General features: G+C 37.5%; 1 protein-coding gene and 1 long non-coding RNA gene across 6 annotated transcripts in view; one reads left to right on the plus strand and one right to left on the minus strand.

The window, feature by feature from the left end:
* LOC556668 (LIM domain-containing protein) overlaps positions 1-23,006 on the plus strand; it is a 25,698-nt gene continuing 2,692 nt past the window's right edge. Inside the window, exons 1-9 of one of the 5 annotated variants that reach the window (XM_087308686.1) lie at positions 103-157; positions 784-961; positions 1,753-1,813; positions 2,326-2,709; positions 2,782-2,866; positions 8,650-8,795; positions 14,680-14,727; positions 17,364-17,428; positions 17,530-21,828. In XM_087308686.1, coding sequence (XP_087164812.1) covers positions 17,399-17,428; positions 17,530-21,549 — 4,050 coding nt within the window. In that variant the 5' untranslated portion in view covers positions 103-157; positions 784-961; positions 1,753-1,813; ... (3 more) ...; positions 14,680-14,727; positions 17,364-17,398 and the 3' untranslated portion in view covers positions 21,550-21,828. 5 annotated transcript variants of the gene reach the window in all.
* On the minus strand, positions 21,369-22,534 carry LOC147838026 (uncharacterized). The gene is made up of 2 exons (XR_015524912.1): positions 22,063-22,534; positions 21,369-22,011 (listed from the first exon to the last, which is right to left on the minus strand). It is a non-coding gene; the product is annotated as an uncharacterized LOC147838026 (long non-coding RNA).

Below are 23,006 nucleotides of genomic sequence, written 5' to 3' on the forward strand. Positions count from 1 at the left end.
AGGGTACGAACCTTTACAGGACTGAGTTTTCCCAGAGTCAGGTGTAATAAATCAGCTGGACTTTGGCCCCAGATTCTGCCCAGCGAGCTTTGCGCGTGATGCACAGAGAACTTTCTCTAGTCATCCGTCAATGGAGTGATCCACACACTTTTCAGAGGTAAAACATTTCACTTATTTTAACTGTTTCACATCTACATTGCAAAAACGTACGTTTGCTAAATAAAAGAAATGGCCTTCATAACCGTGTTAAACAATATTTTGTTTTTTTAAGCACAGTGGATTTAGTAGTGTTATGTAAATGAGAGATGGTTAATTATCAGTTAACAAATGATAACTGACATATTATCAAAACTGGTAATGATTAATATGAATATTGTGGCATGGGAGTATTAATCAAAGATGTTATTTTCTTGTATAAGAAAAAGGTCTTTAACACATATTATTGATGGTCCATTTTGACACTTATTGATTATAAAGATAATATTGCAGCATAACAATATATAAAATAGCATATCTGTTAAAGCTTTCCATTGAAGGTCCCATAACTCAAGAGCGTACAAACTAATGTTCCAATAACATTTTGCAAAGTTACTTTTAGCCAATGCATAAAATGTCTAAAGTGAAACCAAAGGGCATTTCTATTTATGCTGCATGTTCCTTTTTTATTTTATTATAAATCCATATTTTAAAGATAGATTTTAAATACCTTTTTTGTTGCTGTTTAAAACAGCAAGACCACACTTTGTGACCTGAATGAGCACAAATGTTGCTCCATGTGTTCAGCATTTGCAGGTTGTGCTGTGATGAAAGACAGATTTTTACGCGAGGAAGACGAAATGGAGGGGAAGGGCAGCTTGCGAAGAGCCCAGTCTCTCAGAAGTGTTTCTTCTGATCATGTCCTGACCTGGACTGAAGCTGGACTCAGAGACAAGAGGAAATCTGTCTCTCAGCTTGTGGCACAGTGAGAAAAAAAGCTCTGCATAGTTCACCAACACACATAATATTTTGCATCACTTATTCTTCTTTATCGTCATTTATGTCTGGTAATAATATGGGCATTGGTCTATTCAATCATAAATGTAGGTGTAAACAGAGTGTGAAATGTTTCAGGCTTATTCACTTTAGACTACTTCAACGCAGTTACCTGATATTAAAGGTACACTGCATTAAAAATAAAAACAGGCTAATTTTACATCTCCCTAGAGACTTTATTATATTAATTTAAACATTTTGTAATCCATTCAGCCAATCTCCCTGTCTGGCAGGAACACTTTTAGATTAGCTTAGCATAAATAATTGAATCAGATTAGACCATTAGCATTTTGAGCAAAAATTTCAAAAAAGATTCTGTAATTACATCGTGAACTAACAATTTTGCTGCCATGGCTTCTGCAGGTGCAATGATATTATGTAGCACCTGAAAATAGTAGCCAACTAGGTAACAGTGCTACGTAATATCATTGCACCTTCATTGCAGCCATAGTACACCAGCAAAGTTGATTATTACACTGGAATAAGAGTACAGTTCCCAACCATATCAGCATAGAAAATAGCACATTTTTAATTTTGGTCGATCTATAAATTTTACAAGACATAATCTTTATGATCATGCATATACTTCATTTACATAAATATGGCAATGGATTTACTCATTTTTAAGTAAAGTCAACTTATTGCTTTAAAAGTAACATGTTTACTCTTTAAAGTAAAGTCAACTAATCACTTTTTACAATGAAATAATGTCTTCACCAGGTATCAAAACTCTCCTGAAAGAAAAACTGAAGAAGTTGTTTCTAGGGAAATCAAGCATGAGGTAAACAACAAAAACAAATCATTTATTCATTATTTTCCTTTGCATTGGTCCCTTATTTATCAGGAGTTGCCACAGCAGAATGAACTATCAACTATTTTGGCATATGTTTTATGTAGCGGATGCCCTTCCAGCCACAACACAGTACTGGGACACACTCATACAATCTCGCATTCACACACGAATGTATATACACTATACAGCCAATTTAGTTTGTTCAATTCACTTATAGTGCATGTCTTTAAACTGTGGGGGAAACCTGAGCATTCGGAGGAAACCCACACAAAAACAGGATGAAAATGCAAACTCCACACAGAAATGCTGCAGGCCAGCAGGGACTCGAATCAGCATAATTTTTGCTGTGAGGTGGCAGTGCTAACCACTGAGAAACTCCTAGATACAAATACTGTAGATTATTAAGTATTAAATATTTGATGTCATTGTCTACCTGAAGAAAGCATCCACTTTTACCTGTGTAAAACCTGTGAGTTTATTTTTGGGTTTCTCTCCACCAGTTAAGCTTGCAGATCACATCAATCCCTGTCACAGAGAATGCAAGCATAACTGAGACCCTAGAAAAGAAAACCGATGTCAAAGAATGGCCCAAAATTTCTCCTCTGTCCCGCAGTAAGTCTATGGAGAGCCTCCCTCGGCACAGACCTACAGGTACCACAGCTCTCAGAGCCCTGTTTGAGTCAAAAGTCATCAACCAGCCTGAATCCAAGAGCAGCAAGACTATACTAGAGTCAGTGGTGGGCAACAAGAGAGCCAAAAACACCACTCTTACCAGTACTTGTTCTGTTGACAAAGATGCTGAGGACACAAAAACCCAAAAAGAGAGAGAGGTTTATAACAATCATGATGAACAAGAGACTGAAGAGTTTCAAGTAATTATGAAGGTAAACAATTTTGACCTTACAGAGATGTGAATGAGTCACTTGTATTTACTGATGAAATAATTACTTGTTTAGAGTGGAAGAAGTAAGGAGATAACCCAATCGGATAGAAGAAAGACCATTTCTGGCATTTACAGTGAAAAAAGATCATTTCCGGAGGGTAAGTACAGTACATAATTTGATTTTTCCTGAATGTGCTTTTTTATCATTTTATTATTTTTTTTTTTTCAACTGGATCCACTTTGGAAAATTAGATCCCTTTCTGAGCATCCCATGTTTACCTTGCAAGTACCTGATGTGCCCGTTGTCAGGAAGGTTTTTTCTTTAAGAAATGTTTTTACTGTCATTTGGGTGTTTTAATTAGTGTTTTATTATTTGGGTGGATGTTTTATTATTGCTAAACTAAATAAGCATGTTGCTAGCACGATTCTATCATTTTAACACATGGCTAACATGTTTTAGCACATTGAAGTAATGGATTAATGGATTAATTGTTTTATATGGAGTCCCTGTTAGCATGGAAAAGAATTTTGCTGAACTCATTAACAATTTTAAATTGCAAAAAATAGACAGTAATGGGGGGATACTGCTGTGAGAAGGCCTTAGGGAGAAGTGGAAATAAACATGTTTCAAAGCATGTTCATAGAACATTTAATATTTATGGTTACTTCCCAGCAGACACACAATGTCATAAGACATTAAGATTAGGTTAGATTTAGGTCACCAGTGTCTAAGGAAATTGTAATTTGACGTCCAATAACAATGTGAAATGACGTTGATATTTTGTTGATTTTAGCTTGTTAGAAAGTGACCAAAATGCAATGTCAACCCAATATCCTAAACCATCATATTAATGTCAAATACATTTATTTGTCAGGTATGACGACCAAAATCCAACGTCTGATAGACGTCATATTGGTATGTCCGCACAACGTCAAGCTGTAACATCTGTAGACGTTGATATTTTGTTGTTTTTGCATTATAAAGTGGCCAACATGCAATGTCTGTCCGATGTTGGACATTCAGCTTGACGCTGGGTTCTGACGCCGTTTTTCATACTCAAACAAAATGCAAAATGCATTGGTGTGAAATGTCAATCTGACATCATGTTGACATCCTGTGCCTGCTGGCTTAGATGAATTAACATCTTCTGTCATGTTTTAACATGTTGCTGATATGTTGGTAACAGCATTTTTGCATGGAGCATGTTGCTATCATATTTCGTTTTAACAGACAGTATTGCTACCATGATAATCTTGTTTTAATGATTTAATAATCATAATAATAATCTAATAGTGCTAGCATGAATTAGCATATTTGTGGCATGTTTAATGATGTGCCTAAATACCATAGATATATACACTAGATGTCGCCTGGCCTATTGTTGTCTATTGGACGGAATGCGTCAATAGCGCCGCCATCTTGCTACAGGGTAGTGCTCCTTTGAAATGAATGCGGGACCAAGGTACAGTGGAGGACTATGGCCAGAAATATACACAAAGCCAGAGATATACACATATATCTATGATCGGGAGTTTTCCTGGATGTTAGGATGTAATTTTTTTTTTTCTAATTACGAAAATTATAATTTTACATCACTTTTCTACATTGATGGATCAGTGACCGCACGGGCATTCCTGACAAAAAGCTTGTGTTTGTGTGTACAGAAATGTACTATTCACCCTCCCTGTTAAATTTAATCTAACCCGTGTCCTGAAACACACCTCCCTTCTTGCTTTCACTTCTCATACTAACGGAGGGAGCGATTCGTTTGTGAATGAATCCCCAGAACGACTCTTTCACTAACGTTAGCCGACAATACTACAGGTTTCTGGCAGCGCAGCATCACGTTGAGTCATATTTCTTTTGCATTGTTTGTGATTTTATTCAACAAAACTAGTATAAGCCGAGTGTTTAGTGCGAGTTGAAGCTGCTTTGCCGTATGGTGAATGCAGTAAGTGACTGTTATCATCAATAACGTTACCTCATTAGCACAAAAGTTCAGAACATACAAAAACAGAAAAAACTTAATATTACCTATTAAATGTTCTGCCTTTGTGCTTTGTTTTCTTTGTTTGCTCGTTACTACAACCGTAGACAGCGCTAAAGTCCCGCATCTTCACATAATAACACTGTCTTGACTAGTGCGGTTGAATGACATTTGTCCTGGGAGCACTGTAACAATGTGGCGGCGCTATTGACGCATGCTCAGGGTCCCCATGCGATATCTAGTGTATATATCTATGCCCAAATACTAGTTAGCATAGTTCTTGCCTATTTTCTCACATGACTAGCATGCTTTAATGTGTTGCTAGCTCAAGCAAATAAAAATGAATATGTATAAGTATCATTAAAAATCAGAAGCTAATCATGTAAAAAAAAAAACTAGATGCAAGGTTTGATAGATGGTAAAGCGTCCAATTTAAGTAGGTTAAGGGGTTTAGTTATTCCAAACTATGAGCAATAGCATTAGCAGGGCTGACCTCAGCTAACACCATTTATAAGGATTGTAGTTCAAGTTTAAGTTTCAAATGTTGACAGAGTCTCATGTAACCTAAATGTCAAGAGCAAAACGCAGTAGCTGAATACAAAATCATGCTAGACACAAAGCATATAATACTGTCAATTTCAGTCACATAAAAGAGCACGTATGACTTTTCTTTGCTAATGATAAAACTTTTGCCACATATGAGGGTTCTGCAAACTGCAGAAAGACAGATGACATCACAGCAGGAGCAGCAACTGTTCACAATGACATGTGATGAAAATAACATGCTTATTTTAGTCTTTTCTGAGTGCCAGTTTAAGGCCGACTGGAAAAGTAGCTCTGTATCTCAACAAGTGATTGACTCAGCCTGGTGTAACAGTATAGCAGAATAGCTCCAAAAATAGCAAGCTGGCACTTCTCCTTGCCTGGGAACCGGACGGGGTCAGCTGTTACCAGAACAGAAGCTTGCTGACACACTCGCAGGAGGACACACACATGGCCAACAGACCAGCCACTGGATCAGTACTGAACTAAGTAATAAAATAATTCAGGGGGATTTGAGTTAAGCTTCTGAGCAAAGAGAAACAGCGCTGAATGGTGAGTTCATGTTTATTGCATGAAATAGTGAGTGTGCTAAATAGGGTTTCCTATAATATGTCTATAATAGAAGAGCACTGTTGTGTGACAAGGACACAGGATTTCCAGAATTTCATTATTCATTTGTGCTTTAAAAACACATGCTGGAAAACAAGCTTAACCTTAACATTTTGGTGTACAAATATATAATCCTATGTTAATTTTCAACTTACTAACATGCCAAAATTAGTTGGATGTTTAGGATGATTTACGTCACCTGTCCTCGTTTTTAACTGTTTTAGAGGAACTCTTTAAAGTCTTGTTTTGTTAATGAACAGCTATTGGAGAATGTGTTTACACTAAATTGGATGACAAAACATGGTAATTAAACCAATGATTATGGTACTGAAATAATAATTCCATAATTACTGTTACACTGATTTTTAAAAATTTTTGCTAAATTATTTCTAACAATTTATATGGGCTGAATTTAAACAAATTAAATTTTGTAATGTTCAACTTAATGTACAGTATTTGTTTAAATTCACTGCCCAGGTAAATGGATTACCACAATAAAAATACATACTCTAGTCTATCATGTATTAACATTTGTTTCCGGCTTGCTATTGTTGATCATATTTTATTTCACAATACAGTTTTGCCTTTCGAAATTCACGATTAACTGTGGGTTGTGTGGTTCTTGCTTCTTGCCTGGAAATCCCTTTGGTATTTGTGTCACGGATGTTTTCCATCCAAATTTCTGAGCACACTTTGCATTTCGCTGATGACTTGTATTAGTAGCAGCTGTTTATTTTAATATGAGAGCTGATAGAGCAATAACCATCAAAACCATCACCATTTCAGAAATCGAAATTAGCTCTGATAATGCTTTCTAAATCTGCCTGTAAAAATATGTAACTTAATATGTTTCAAAGTGGTGCAGTGGGTAGCGCTGTCATCTCACAGCAAGAAAGTCGCTGATTCGAGCCTCAGCTGGGTCAGTTGGCATTTCTGTGTGAAGATTGCATGTTTCTAGTGTTGGCGTGGGTATCCTCTGGGTGCTCCGGTTTCCCCCACAAGTCCAAAGACATGCACTCTAGGTGAATTGGGCAGGCTGAATTGGCCATAGTGTATGAGTGTGAATGAGAGTCTATGGGTAGTTCCCAGTGATGGGTTGCATAAAACATATGCTGGATAAGTTGGCGGTTCATTCCACTGTGGGGATTCCTGATTAATATAGGGACTAAGCTGAAAAGATTAATTAATATTTTTCAAAGAAAACCTAATTGTAACCTAAACCTAGTTGGTCAGTGACTTGACACTTTATAATTCTTATATACAGTTGAAGTCAGAATTATTATCCCCTCTTTGATTATTATTATTTTTTTAAATATTCCCCAAATGATGTTTAAATGAGGAAGGAAATTTTTACAGTATGTCTGATAGCATTTTTTCTTCTGGAGAAAGTCTTATTTGTTTTATTTCGGCTAGAATAAAAGCAGTTTTTAATTTTTAAAAAAACATTTTAGGAACAAAATTATTAGCCCCTTTAAGCAAATTTGTTTTTCGGTTGTCTACAGAACAAACCATCGTTATACAATAACTTGCCTAATTACCCTAACCTGCCTAGTTAACCTAATTAAGTCTATAAATATTACTTTAAGCTGTATCTAGTAAAATATTATTTACTGTCATCATTGCAAAGATAAAATAAATCAGTTATTTGAGATGAGTTATTAAAACTATTATGTTTAGAAATTTGTTGAAAAATATTTTCTCTGTTAAACATAAATTGGGGGAAAATTGGGGGCGAATAATTCAGGGGGGCTAATAATTCTGACTTCAACTGTATATACATTTATATATTTATTATATGAAATTTATAAAAACATATAACATAATTAACAATGTTATGCATTGAAATGATTTAACATTCTTAAATGACATTTTTTCAGCCTCATAATTCATGACTGCTCAGATACAGTCCACATTCATGAATGGTTTGCAATAGTTTGTTGATACATGTTCAATACCAAAAATGTTTATTAGGTATATAATGTTTTGAAACAAATAGAGCTTCATATAAGCCTTTGTGATGCCTAAATGTAATCCGCATTGTACATAAAAGCATTAAAAATTCCATGAATATACTTTAGTTTATTTTTCATTTTTTGTTAAATCACCTTTTTTAAACGTGTATGTTGAGGTTTATAAAGCATGTTTTTCAGAAATTGTTATGTAGAATTTCCAAGTCATAATGGACCTGAAGGCATATGAGCTGGTTAAAAAGACATAAAATCCTTTACATAAAGTCACTTACTTATAACAAAAATAAAATCATCAACAGAAATCTTTTCAACTCAGTGGACATATTATCTTATAAAAAAAAATGTATTTATATTGTTCCAAATGTGATACATCAATGATGATTATTGCAATCTTCCGTGTCACATGATCATTTTAATAATCTGATTTGTTGCTCACGAAACATTTATTATTGGAATTTGAACATTTGGGCAAGTTACGGTTTTAAAGACATAAATACAGATTTATACAGCAATGACATATTACATTGATTAAAACTTTTAACTCTCACACACACACAAAAAATATCTGGCAAAACTAACAAACAGAATGCCTGACCAATCACATAAGCACTCACCTATCATTGAAAGACAATATTCTGCTTTAAATAAAACTGATATCTCATATTAAGAATCTGTTTGGTGCCCCCTGATGCATGTGTATGTCGAGAGGAGAGGTTGGGGGTCTCAGTTGAAAAAAAAAAAAAACATGTTGACTTGATTTCTCTCCTTCATTCAGGAAATCAACAATCACATTAACCATATTGTGAATGTGATTTTTCTGCTTTGTTACAGAGGATAAGAGAAGGTCAGTTGCAGATTTCAGAGACAACTTGGCCCTCTACGCACCAGAGAAACCCTCTATTTCTGTCAAAGCTTTGTCTGCACTATATCTGTCCAAAGTGGCAGCTGCAGAACCTGCAGGAAACCTCCTGAAAGCAGTTAGTACTTGTAGCTACTTTTATTCTTTATAATGCATGTGTTGACCTTTAGGGCCTGTGAGGATGAGGCAGATGAACTGCCTAACTAATTAAATAGTTTCTGTTAATAGCAGTGTTATGACTGCACATTTAAGCACCAATTAAACGAGCACTTAAAAAAATTCTCAGTTTATTTGGATTTACGGTTTACTTCTTTGCATTTCTTCCAAATTTAAAATAAATGTAGTCATTTATAGCTTTTTTGCATTAAAAAAGCTAAAAGTTGCCATGTTTTCTCCATACACAGTATCAATGCTTTCAGAAGAGTTACAAAATCAAACTTTGGTGAATTGCGCCGCATTGCACTCGGTGAATGATCGGGCCCTAGGTGTTGATGAGTTTGAGAATGTGTCTTTGATTGCCATTTTAATAGTATGAACTGATATATTGAGAGTCTTTGTGTTGTAAATTACAATACGAAAAACACTCCGGTTACTAAAGTAACCTTGTTCCCCAAGGGTGACGGAAATGCTATGTGAAAACTTCCACTATGGGGATTTCGTCAGAATCCAATCACCTGAAAGAGTATATAAACCTGCCAATGAAATGCCAATGAGTTGGCAGCGTCAGCATGCACTAGTGCTCTACTCACAATCAATTTGGAATATATGCGTAGCGCATGCCAAGCTGAGTCATCCTTTTCTAGCTGAAGAGACTTTCACACCCAACAGCTCAGGGGCAATCATTGTGGCAAATGAACATAGCATTTCTGTTCCTCCCCTCGGTAAATGAGGGTTACTTAAGTAACTGAAGCGTTCCACTTCGGAGGGGAACTTCAATGCTATGTGGAAACTTCCACTATAGGGAAATTTCTGAAAAACGCCACAATGATTGACCCTTACCTTGCCCCTGATTAAAAGTTTTACCAAGCCAAGAGCATGAGCGCACCTGCATCACCAGAGGCGTGGTCTTTCAACGTGTTCCCTGACCCTTACTTTTCACACTTCAACAGAAGATTTACTGATTTAAATGTATTTTTCAGGATTTTCAGGATAAAAAATTTAATATGACAATACGTTGGGAAAGCACGCAGTCCCAATAGGGAGGATACTGTGGAGGCCACCTGCTGCCCAAGTTGGGAGACCTGGTGGCAAGAAGACATATGGACTAGCCCTGAGAAGGGGGAGTACACATATAAAAAGAGGTGGTTAGCGGGGAGGGAAGAAACAGGTCCACCTGGGAGGGGGGACTGCATCATGTCTAAGTAAGCATATGGGATCTCCAGCAGGGATCACACATAGCAGGCACCTTTACCCAGAACGCGGACTGACCAGCAGGCATGCCAACAACGTAATGGGCCAACACCTGACTCCTCCACTGAGTCAGATGTTGGGGGCCTCAGAGGAATCTCTGCAGGGTTTGCCAGGGTTACTCAGATAAGCGAGGGAGATGGCATCCACTGTTCAGTGGGTATGTTGCAACCTTTGTTTGGATAGGGCACTTCCCTTCTTCCGATCACTGTAACAGATAAAGAGCTGCTCAGAGGATCTATAAGCTCTGAGTATGGTTCGTATAATATGCAAAGAGTAAACAGGACACAGCAATAAAGGGGCTGGGTCTACCTTGCAGGTTCACTACGTAGTCTAAAAAGGATGCTGTTGGAACCTAGGGCACCTAGGTAGCCCGGGTCTCAGGAAAGATGTGGGATTGGGCCCGCCCAAAACGCTGGCACATTTCGCTAAACAAAAATGCCTCCAGATACCCACCCATTTCACCAATGCCAACGCAACCAGCAGAGCTGTCTACCTGTAAAGAAATATTAAAGATAATCTTAAAGAGTCGAGTGATCGAGCAGATCTTTCCTAAGAGAGATCTCCAAATGGGTATGAGAGGGGAACAGTATAGAACTAATATCCATGTCTCACGCCTCTGGCAACTGAATAATAAGGTGATGCTTACGCAGTACGCCGCCATCGCCATGTCCTTAGAGCAGGGATGATCGTAACACCAACCCCACACAGCGAATAGACTCCATTTCGGGGCATAGGCATGCCGCATAGAGGGTGCTTCCAGGGGATGTGCCAGGGAGGGGAAATCACGAGAAGAGAGCAGAAATACAGGTCCAATTTAGCCATAGAGGCACAATAAATAGACCCATTCCTCATCCTCCCTGACTTTACACAGTATCTGTGCGAGCAGGCAACAGCTCCAGGCAATTAAAATGCCAATGCAACCAGGTTCCTACCACGGATCCCCAGGTGCATGCCCGCACCACACGGCCCCCCAGCAAAACTGGAAGCATCCGTCAAAACAATGACATGCTTGCACACGTGTTCTAGAGGCACACATTCCTGTAGAAATGCAGGGTTCGTCCAGAGGCTGAGTGCCATGCGCGTCTTGGGACCTGATCATGAAGCCAATGCTGAAGTGGTCTCATATGGAGCACCCAAGCGGTGAGACAGCAGCTGCAGATGCCGTATGCTCCAGAAGCTGCTCCAGTTCACAGTTTCTCTGTCGAACTCTCTCAGACAGGTCAGCTTCAGCTGGCCATCATGGTGATCGAGTCCAGCTCCAACCCAAGAAAAGGGATACTCTGCATGGGAGTGCAGGAGCGCTGGGGTCCCGCAGAGAGCAGGAGGCAAGAGACTCACTCTCCCTGAGAGAAGGGAGACACTCTCCCACACCTCGCAAACCACTGGCAAAGTGCACTGATCCTGCGAGCTAAAAGGCATAGCATCCCACACAGGCAGTGTTCAGACTGATATGCGAGTTTGAGCATATCTTTTCTCCATGTTTAGCCAGAAGTGGCGTTCCTAAACCTCTAATGTGGCCATCGTCCTTCCCAGGGCACACGCAGCAGACTTGTGATGCGTAGAGCGCAATTGGTTGTGGTGCGGGGCTCGTGTAACAAGCCTGGGTTGGAACCTCCATCGTGCAGCTGGGCCAGCACCTGCGTGCAGGGCGGAAGCAGCCTGGCCCATGGCAGTGTGGACTCTGGCTTCGAGGGAGGCAGATAACCTACACACCGATGAGAGAGGAGCTACCCTGGAAGGAGGGAGCGGGTTCAAATCCTCATCAGACAATAGCCCTTTTCACACATACAGACCTTTCCGGACAATTACCGACAATTTTCCGGAAAGGTTGTATGTGTGAACAGGTCCTTTTTGAAAATACTGGTAAATTCGTTCTGGCTATTTTCCAGAAAGAGAAGTTGTAACATTAACAGTAATTTGCCAGAATGCTGTGATGTGTGAAAGCAGAAGGAAGATTGCCGGAAAAAGCGTGTGCACGTCTAGAACGTGCTGACGTAAGACGTCTGCTTTAGCCAATCAGAACAGTCAGACGCGTTTACGTCCGCACGGTTCATGAGAATAAAAGCCTTTGAATATTTTCCCAGACGCATTTAGCTGCTAGAAGTTAGTCAGATAACGTTTATATGTTCTTCTTAATGCCAACTGTGTAAATAATCATCGATAAGATGCTTATAATAAGCCGCTGTTTGTTTACCTTCAAGCTTTGCGTGTGCCTGTGAAACAGCCAGTGAGCGCCAGCACACGCACATATTAAGAACATCTCAACATGCGAAAGTGATCCTCCATATGTATTGATCGAAGTTGTTCACAATACTGATCATCCACAGAGTTTGTAATGTAGTCAAATGTTTACTAATACAAGCACAGCCGTTTAAGGCTCATTTGTGGTGAGTGATGTCAGAATTTACCGGTATTTTGGAATGGATGTGTGAATGGTCTTTTCTGGAAAAATTCTGTAACGTCCTCGCCTGTGTGAACAGCGCTTTTTTGAATATACCGGTAAAGTCGTTTCCGGTTTCACTTTGTGAAAGGGGCTAATGTACTGTACTCCGGTGCAGCGATGGACATCTAAGCCTCTGTGTCATCAAGTGAGAGGGTGACCATCCTGGAACGGAGCGCTTCTCTAACTCAAAGCTTGGATGGAGCATGTGGAGGAGTGAAAGGGCCTGCAATCCCAAGAGCAGTAGATTTACTCCACTGTAACCCTGAGATCTGTCCAAGTGCCCACCACGAAGCGGGGGACAACCAGGGTGGGTTGCTCTTTTGCAAGAGCGAGCCGCAATCTTAACTGCACAACAGACATGCCACCGCAGTAAAGGCATGCACTGCACGCGAGCACCGCATCAACATGCTGGAACCCCAGACACGAAACGCAGTCCCATCATTCAGGGACAGGAAACCACCACATCCAGGAACGCACAGTCGGAGCGGCGTCATGAAAAAGACATGCTGCACGACCATGTTGCTCTTTTAGGAAATTCACAACAATACAAATCCCCTTGGCTTGCCTGATCTCGTCTGATCTCGGAAACCTCTCTGGGGTCCGAACCCAAAGAACGCCAAGCCAGGGAGAAGCCCAGCTTGATCATCTGCCGCCACATATTACAAACTCTGGATGGGAGAAGCAGCCCACTTTCTCGTTCTCTCTCTGTAGATACATCTGAAGGAACCCTCATCTACTCTCTCAAAAACATCGTGAAATGATCTGAAGCTAAAAGGATGCCTCAGCTTGGCACACCCTGCACTTTTATTCCAATCTGATTGTAAGTAGCGACAGCTGTGCATGCTGACGCTGCCAACATTTGTCATATGCATTTGTTTATATGGCAAAAACATGTATTTTTCACTAAAGAAGGTCCATACTGACTCCAATAGTATACTGATTAGATCAGGCACTGGTGTGTGGACTTTGGGGGTTTTACAATGTGATCAAATGTTGATTGGTCAGTTTGAATGTTTCAGTATTTGGGCTTTGGTCACATGGTCAAGAAAGATACAAAATAGGTGGTAAACTTTGCTCTGGCTCTTTTTCTGGTCTGTTCTTTTTTGCTCTGTGCTTTCCTGCTTTGCTCCTCTTCTGATCTGGAGTCTATCTTCTCTGCCTCTTTGAGGCCTACTTACTCTCTTTGTCTCTCCCTCCCCTGTCTCTCCTTCTGCCTAACTTTATCTTTACATTTAAGCTTGGTACATATATCATATTTTACATTTTATACAGTTATTTTATAACTAATTTGGTCGTAAGCATAGCAAGTTATTGCCATTAAATAATTTCATTAAGTATTTGTTAATTACTTTTGATTTTACATCAACACTTAATTGCTCCTTATTGCAATACAACACAACCACATATTTCAATTAAATTCAATTCATCTTTATTTGTAAAGCACTTTTACAATGTAGATTGTTTCAAAGCAGCTTCACATAAAAGATCATAGTAAATTGAAACAGTGTAGTTCAGTTTATACAGAGTTTATACAGTAATATTAACGCTCTCCCACATTTTTAGCTATTAATACTGCCCTTATTTCCGTTTTTAATAAAAAATTGCAGAAGATGGTTTGACTCGAACTTATCAGGTTTTTTTTTACCATCATACTGATCATTTTCAGTCATTCAGCAAAACTACTACCGCTGTGGTTAAAACCCATTTTTACAAGATGATTGGATTCTGATGAAATCCACGTAGTAGAAGTTTCCACATAGCATTGAAGTTCCCCTCCCAAAGGAGAACTAATAATAAAGTGCCAGTATGTTTTCTGTTATTGCATGCCCTTAATGCTATATATATATATATATATATATATATATATATATATATATATATATATATATATATATATATATATATATATATATATATATTGTTTCTTACACAACATATTTTTCAAACTACTAACATCAATAATTTAAAAATCACTGTTTAGAAAGTTTATATATAAGAAATATTCATCACCAAAAACAGACAAAGAGATAAAGCTCCCATAATGAAATTCATAAGTGTAAATAAACCGAAAACATATCACAAAATACGAGAATCTGTTAATAAATAGATTTTTTTTTTTACAGTGTATTTTGATCTTTGTTTGTTACAGGACCAGAACCCCACATCTCCAGTTGGAAAAAGACCAACATCAAGCAAGGTATGAAAACTTGTTTCCAAGATATGCTTTAATTAACCCAGTGATGAAACTCACTATGTCTTCGTTTGATTTAAAGTTCAAACTAACCACTAGCAAACATCACCCTTGAATTCTAGAATAGTTTACAGTATATTGTATAAATATTAAATTTGTTATTCTAAAAAGTGTTTTATCATATTGTACACTTTATTTTTGAATATAACTACCTGTGTGCTGTTTGTATTATTTGCTTGTTTAGTCTACTAAAAGGGACAGATGACCTAGAAACATTTTTATGCACTATTCACTCACCCACAAGTGCTTTCAAAGATTTATGTTTTTTTTTTTCTGTTGAACACAAATAGAAGATTTTTCAAAATAATTTTAAATAAAATTAAATATTTGTTTTATTTTATTTTGAAAACTGGCAACCGTTGACATCTATAGTGTCAAACAAGTACTATGGAAGTCAACGGTTACTTTTTTTGTTTTTCTTCTTTTGAGTTCAACAGAAAAAAAAAAATTTATAAAGGTTTGTGACAAGTGACGTGTGAGTAAATGATGACAGAATTTTCAGTTTATGTTGAACCACCCTTTGAATCATTATCACTTTGTGAAATTCTGTAATTGTATACTCAGTAAATGCCAAATTCCACCCTTAAAATTTCCCTATTACTCTATGCTAATCCTTGTTAAGAGGTCTCCTACAGTAGACTTGTATCCATTAAAGGTTAAAAACACTTTCATTTTTTCCTAATATATATTACAGTTCACCTCATATCTCAGAGTCTCTAGCAGGTTTTATGATCATGACAGAATTTTTTTTATTTTTTTTATGAAGGTTCATAAGATGCACTCAAATGATTCTCCCATGACTTTGACAACAAAAGCCTTTTTCTGCGTTTGTGGGTTGTAAAAAACAGATTTTTTTTTTTTTTTTTGGGCAGCCAAAGAAGACCTTCAGCACACTGGAATTACTGAGAAATGTATTTCGGGGATTTTTAGAAGAAAATAACTTTTTACGTACTGTAAACAATCATAATGGACCACTTTAAGGCCCTTTCCTACCAAGATGATGATGATAGTTTAGTTATAAGGATCAAAATATATTGTTAAAATCAGTTTATTGATTAAACTATTGATTTTTTTTTTTTAGCATATTAACTGCAAAACCTTAAGAGCAAAAATCAGAATCCATGTCTATAACAGAACTTCAAAAAACAAAAAGAGCTAATATTGTTATTGTTATAGTTATCTTTGTAGAAGTCCATCTATTAGCCCAATGACGAAACTAAGCATGGTCGAAGGTTAAATGCATGTAAGCCTTTTCTACTGCTTATGAAAAGAACTGTTTTTTTATTTGAATTTATCTCTATTTGTTTTTTAGCTCAGAATTTATTCTGACTCCAATTTTAAGTGATCGTCAAATTTAGACTGTATTTCTGCTTGTAAGAATGGATCACATTCATCATTTATGACTCAATTTAGAGTTTTTATCTATATCTGTTTCTATAATTTTCAGTTATGTGTTCATTAGAGACCAAACGCCACTCAGAGTTTTACACCCCTGGTTTGCATGTCTTCTCACTGACAGTATGTCGACACTCTAAAGTTAGTCAGAGGATGTAGGGTTAGCTAATACTTAAATAGTCTGGTTGCCAACTGCCTACTCATCCTAAAAAGTAGTAGATTTAGCCACCTCCATACAACTTGCTAATTTCAGTGATTAGATAATTATAGATCTCCATGCTGTCATGTCAAAACGACTCTGTACAGTCAAATATGTCTTTAGAATCGAAAGTCTATGCTAATCATAAAGGTAGCCCAATCCATCTATCAGCCTAATGATGAAACTAACAGCACGGTTGAAGGTTAAATGCATGTGAGCCATTTCTAGTGCTTCTTAAAAAAATGTGTTATTTATTAGAATTTATTTATATTTGTTTTTTTAGCTCAGAATTTAATCTGACTCCAATTTTAAGTGACTGTCAAATTTAGACAGTATTTATATTTGTAAGAATGGATCACATTCATCATTTATGACTTAATTTAGAGTTTTGATCTACATATGTTCCAATACTCTTCTGTTTTAAGTTTACTAGGGGCCAAACGCAACGCAGAGCTTCACATACCGGGTTTGCGTGTCTTCTCACTGACAGTATGTCGACACTCTAAAGTTAGTCAGAGGATGAAGGGTTAGCTAATACTTAAATAGTCTGGTTGCCAACTGTTTACTCATCCAAAAAGTAGTAGATTTGGCCACTTCCACACAACTTGATAATTTCAGGGATAGGATGAATAAAGATTTCCATGCTGTCGTGTTAAAACGACTCTGTACGGTCAAATGTGTCTTTAGAATAAAAAATCGAATCAAAGGCGGATTTATTTTCCAAAAACGCTAGGCGCACCACACTGCCTTTTTTGTTGACAAGAAAAAAGGAGCTCGGTATGGTTTTCATTTTGGTTTGAATGTACCTTTAGATCTCAGGTTTAACCAAATTTAGCATCAAAATATTTGCTTAATTAATTTGAGGAAAAACAAATTATTAATCTGTTTGCCTTCACTGGTGTTTATTGTTTTTATAATCACACGACTAACATGAATTATAACTTTCTCATCTGCCTGTTTTCTGACTGCTGAAATTAATAACCACTAGAAACTTTTGAAACAAAACACTTGTTTTCTGTTGGCATGCGGTTTGGCTTCCTTGCAGTTCAACAGGTATGTTTAACTTCTTAGCTTGTAATTAACCTTTTGACACAATTGGCTAACATACCAATTAAAATAATCTAATGTACTTGTTCTTCATTTTTTATTTCAAGATGGCTGAAGGTGCAAAAAACATCACTGAATGTTCACCTGAATCAAATCCCCCAACGCCTCACCTGGAAAACAGAACTGAAGAACATGAGCGACCCTTTACTTCACCACAACCTACAAGAGAAGAAATTCTGAATCAGCGTAGACAGAAATGTGAGCTCAAACGACTGCTAAAACACACCTGTCCAGAGTTAAAAAATGTAGACAGCTTGGTAGAAGAAGAGTTGGCTGATATTCTCAACATCAACCCAGCCACAGACAGTGGATTCCAGAGTGACGTCCAGTCCAGGTGCTGGATGTTTGAGAAGCATGAAAACAGTTCAGAGGATTTGCTTGATCAAAATCTACATGTGAATAAAGATTTTCAAGAGGGTGACTTTAAGAGAACTGTTTGCATGTTTGAACAGCCGACGTCTAACTCCCTCAATGAAGAAAACAAGCCTCAACTCGATGAATCAGAGGAGGTGACACCAGAGCAAAGCATAAGGGTGGATGTGAAAGCCACACGTAGGATGTTTGAAACTCAATCAATTGATATTCTGAGGGACGTTCAAAGCCCCTGTCCAAGGAAAAATGAAGACAAATGTGGATTGGATCAGAAACCAAAACACGTTTCTGAGACTAATGGAAAAGAAACACCAGGCATTCACCACAAACCTGATATCATAGATGCAAATGAGGTATTTGCAGGTATATCGAGAGCCAAACAAGTTTTTGAAAATATATCACATGACAAGGAGAACATTCCACCAACAAACAACAGCATTACCCAAGAGGAAGAAATGTTGAAGGCAAACGTGCGAAACAGAGCTCAGATGTTTGAATCAACTCCTCTTGATAAGATCAATCTCCAAACCAAAGAAGAATCAGAAACCATTCTGGAGGATATGCAAGAAACTCTGCTTTCTTTATGCAACTTCAGTATTATTCATTCAGATGGATCTATCCTTGAAGCTAACGAATCTGGCCACGTAAAAAAAGCAAGATATCACTTCATAGAAGACACGAGAGCAGTGATTAATGAAGAAGAAATAGTAACTGGAAGCATAAAGAGCATTATGCTTCAGATGCTACCAGGAACTAACTTTAACCCAACGGTGACCTTCTTAAAAGAAGACAGCCAAGGCAATGTGGAGATTCTGAAAGTAGACGTTCCCATTCACCAACTTCCGTTCACTCAAGATAAGGAGTGCAGAACTGCAAATGTGGTTCAGATTACTGAAGATCTACTTGGTCAAGAGGAATCCCTCAGGAAAGGAGTCTTAATACAAGACGGTGCCACAGGAATTTTAGTTTATGCTCTTTTCATCCATAGTAAAGGTAGTACAGGGCTTATGGGGTTTGGTAAAATTGAGGGTAGATCCATTTCCTCAAGTCTAAGTAACGGTCCAGCATCTGAAAAGATTAACCTCAAACAAGATGTTAATTCATCTGAAAGTGCTTTAGTAGTAGAAACAGGCAAAACCAGTAATGTGCAACTATTCCAGGGTTCCGTTAAGAAAGAAGAGCTTAATCACCAGGAAACAGAAATAAGTGAGTCTACTGGGCAATCAGAGAAAACAGGACCATGCAATGTTAACAATATCAAATCCCTTTTAAGTACCAGTACAGATCAAGATGAAAATAAGTCAAAAGTAGCACCAGCTGAAATGTTGTTGGATAATAAAACAAATACAGAAGAAATGAACCAATTTAACAATCTTAAAAATGAAGGTATTCTCCAAGATCAGGGTATCTATGAAGATGGAGCTGTTCTTCAGGCAGAATTGGTTGATGTTGTGGAAGATGATGAGTTGGTGAATCTACAAACAGCCATTAAGAATCTTCATCAGGCCACAATGGAAGCAAAAGCTCTTCAGCAGAGTGTACAAGCAAAACAGGCTTCTCAAACAAAGCAAAACCAACAAATCTGTGATCCTGGTTCAGAGAACCAGGAGTTTACACAATATACTAAAACAAATGAGAATGGAGAGCTCTCACAGATTTCCAAAAACGAAGAGGAAGAATCCGATAAAGAGGAGGTCATGAGAGGTAGCATACAGGCAGCTCTTGATTCCTTGGGAAAATCTAACTTTAATGTCACTAAGGGTGATTTCAGAGCAGCAATGATTTATAGGAACTCTGGTAAAGGATATGCAGGACACAAAAAGATAGATGTAGAACTCTCAAGTAACAAGACAAAGGACAATATCTCATTAACATCACCTCCTGTTCCGCCAATTGAACAGGAGCAGTCACCTGGTGAAGGACATGTCACAACCCCTTGTGAAAACAAACCTATGACATGTTCTCCCTTACAAGTCTCTATAGATACAGCTCCTAAAAATCCTAAAACCCCTCGAGGACCCAAGCCAGCTCTTCCACCTAAACCAGATCATTTAAAAATAAAGCCAAACTCTCCTGGTACTCAATCTGACCTAGACCATCACAAACAACCAGCAAACGCCCGGCAAACAAGTCCCTCAAAGCCACCAACTGAGCAGATTAAAGAACCTTCATCTCCCAAGCCAAACCCAGACTCAACATCTCATAAAGATGTAAACTTCCAAAGTGTACAGAATACTGATTCCAATAATCACGAACCTGGTGATACCTCAGTAAGTAATACTGAAAGTCCTGAAGAAAAAACTCTGCAAGAAACTCCAAAGAGTTCCCCGGAATGCACTGCCAGTGAATCTTCCACAGGATTTCATGCTACTCTTCAAAACTTCAGGGTGAAGCCAAGTGGTTCAGTGCCTCCAGTGAAACCTAAACGAATCAAAATGGCAAAGGAAAATGCAATGAACATTGCAGTAAACTCCACAGCTTTGGAAACTGAAACGGCACAAGGAATCCCTTCTTCTCAAGACAATGGTGAGACTTCTAAAATAGACAGCAGCAAACATGAAGAAATAAGTGATGATCAACAAGTTGATAAAGTGGTCAGAAGGGAAAAGAAGATGAGAGGAGAGACTGAGGATGAGCGAAGGCAGAGACTCTCTGTGCACATGGATGAAATCATGAAAGGAAATGTACCAGCTGTCATGGAGATCTTTGATAAGCTGAAGCAGCAAGAAGAATTGAAAAGCATACTCTCGAAAGTGGAGGAAATTGAGGAGGACACTCACAAAGTAGATGTGAGCTCACTCAGAAACATTTTCGAGAATGTACCAGATTGGGTAGTTCCTCAAGAACAGCCAAAAATTACCATACCAGAAGACTTAGAATCACTAAGTGAACCAGAGACAATGACTTCAATGGAGGTGGCTTTTGGAGATCTAGAGAAAGCTGGTGCAGATATCATTCGTTTAAAAGACCAGACTCTCGAAAGACTCATGGATATAGAGGAGGCTATAAAAAAGGCTCTTTACTCTGTATCAACCCTGAAATCTGATTCAGACATTGTAGGGCTTTCTGGTCTTTTCAGGGAGTCCATGGTGGCCGTACAAGGTTCACCTCCATCAGGAAATATCAGAAAAATCAGCATTGGCTCAAGCAAATCTCCAAAAGCATTGAAACAGATTGGAAGAAGTCAACAGTCAATAGTGCAGAAAAAGCCAGAGCTTATTATTCCTACAACCAAACCAAGATCAGCTTCACCAGGGTCTCCTTCGTTTATTTCTATTCAGTCTGCAGCAAGGAAACCTTCAGAGCTGCCATCGCCTTTAAAAGAAGACCCCAAAGAAAGGCCTACACCTCAGTGTTGCTGTAGTGTTCCTTCAGACCGCAGGCAATGTTCTGTTACAAAGAGTCCATCTACCAACCCTGCAAATCCACAACGGCAGGTCAGTGTGCTGGAAGTGAAAACAATGCCTGAAGGAGAGAGAGTTATCGGGACAAAAACCATCAAAGAGAACTATGAGAGGACCGACTCCTTTGGCAACAAGTTCTATTCCTCAAAAACCTCCACAGTCGTGACAACCCAACCTGAAACCAGGACAACGTCCAGAAAGCTGATCATGAGCAATCCAACCATGTCAGAAATTGTCACATATCCAAGAATCAACACACCGCTAATTAGAGAGGACCATCCACCACTGTAAATTTGGAACATTTTTGATTGTCTTATATTAAAGATTTAATAATATAAGAGTTTATTCATTTAAATCTAACTGCTTTTGTACTTTTTAGCTTGGTTATGTTTTGTAGGTTACTTTATTTTTCCTATTTAAGGTCATTGATGTTATTTTAGTTTTTGTTGTTGTTTTCTCTTCTGTGCTGTAATATTTTAAAAAACTATTATTTATGTTGTGTGTTGACATTTCTGTTAATAAATTATCATTAGAAGTTGTGCCATATTTGTCAATAAAAAATAAACTTGTCATGCTGCATTATATATTATTTTTTAATGGTGCTTAATAAGCCAAACCAACCAACCTAAAGGTTTAATAATTGGCCCACATTCTTGTTTCACAAGACTCACATCATATGAACCTTGACACTAAAGTAGTTGTTTTCGCATGAGACTGGCTGAAACACCATGATCTACATCAGGCATTTGTGGTCTAGGATCTAGAGGAGATTACAAGAGGGTCAGTTGAAACATTTTCGGATACATATGCATACAACAAACCAATAAAAAAATACTAATAAACATTTAACAAAAATATCTGTTAACAAAAAAAATCTGTTAAATTTAACAAAAAAAATTTACAGAAAAAATCTGTTAAAATGGTTAAATAAAAATGTGTTACACAATTTTAATATTTAAATAAGTAAAATAATGTACAAATAAATGATTAACAAATTGTATCTTTTATTAAACATTTCAAATGTTTTTTTAAATTATATTTTAGTCTCATTTATAAAATTACACTTTTACCGTATATTTAGCATGAGGGTTAAAATCAATTTAAACATTTTAAATCAATAAATCGAATTCATTATTTAATATAAAACATTAAAAACAATCAATGTGCACTTTTAAATGCTTTACACTTTCTTTGAAAAAACTATTTACCTATTTTCTGTAAATACAAATTAATAGATATTTTATAAAAAAAAAGTATTAATATTTATTTAAAGTGCTTTTAGAATTATACTAGTTACAAATGTTCCTAAACTTAAGAAAAAATACTGCATCGTGTTTGAGATATACTCTATACATACAAATAAAAATAAAAAAACATTAAAAAAAAGATTTGTATAAAAGGAGAAAAGAGATGCAACTGACATTGTAAGTTAAAAGTGCTGTTGGTGATCTTCCACAATGAAAACAGCTTCGCATAAACCTCTGAATCACAGTCCCTCCCCTGCCGGCTAGAGCCACGCCTCCTTAAATACAAGCACAGCAAAAGAACCCTCTCTCATGTGTTAAAAGCGACTAGTGCTTGTCTGGCGGCGAGCAAGCCAAACTGACATGCTATTTCAGAGCAAATATTTAGAGTTGCATGGTAAACAATATAGGGAGAGACTAGGCGGAATAGAGGTATTTATTGGGTTTTGTTGTTAAAATAATTATCAATACTGTAAAAGGTCCCTTTTGAAACTGAAATAGTCT

This window comes from Danio rerio, chromosome 24, assembly GCF_052040795.2.
Source record: "Danio rerio strain M-AB ecotype USA chromosome 24, GRCz13ab, whole genome shotgun sequence".
Taxonomy (NCBI): Eukaryota; Metazoa; Chordata; class Actinopteri; order Cypriniformes; family Danionidae; genus Danio; species Danio rerio.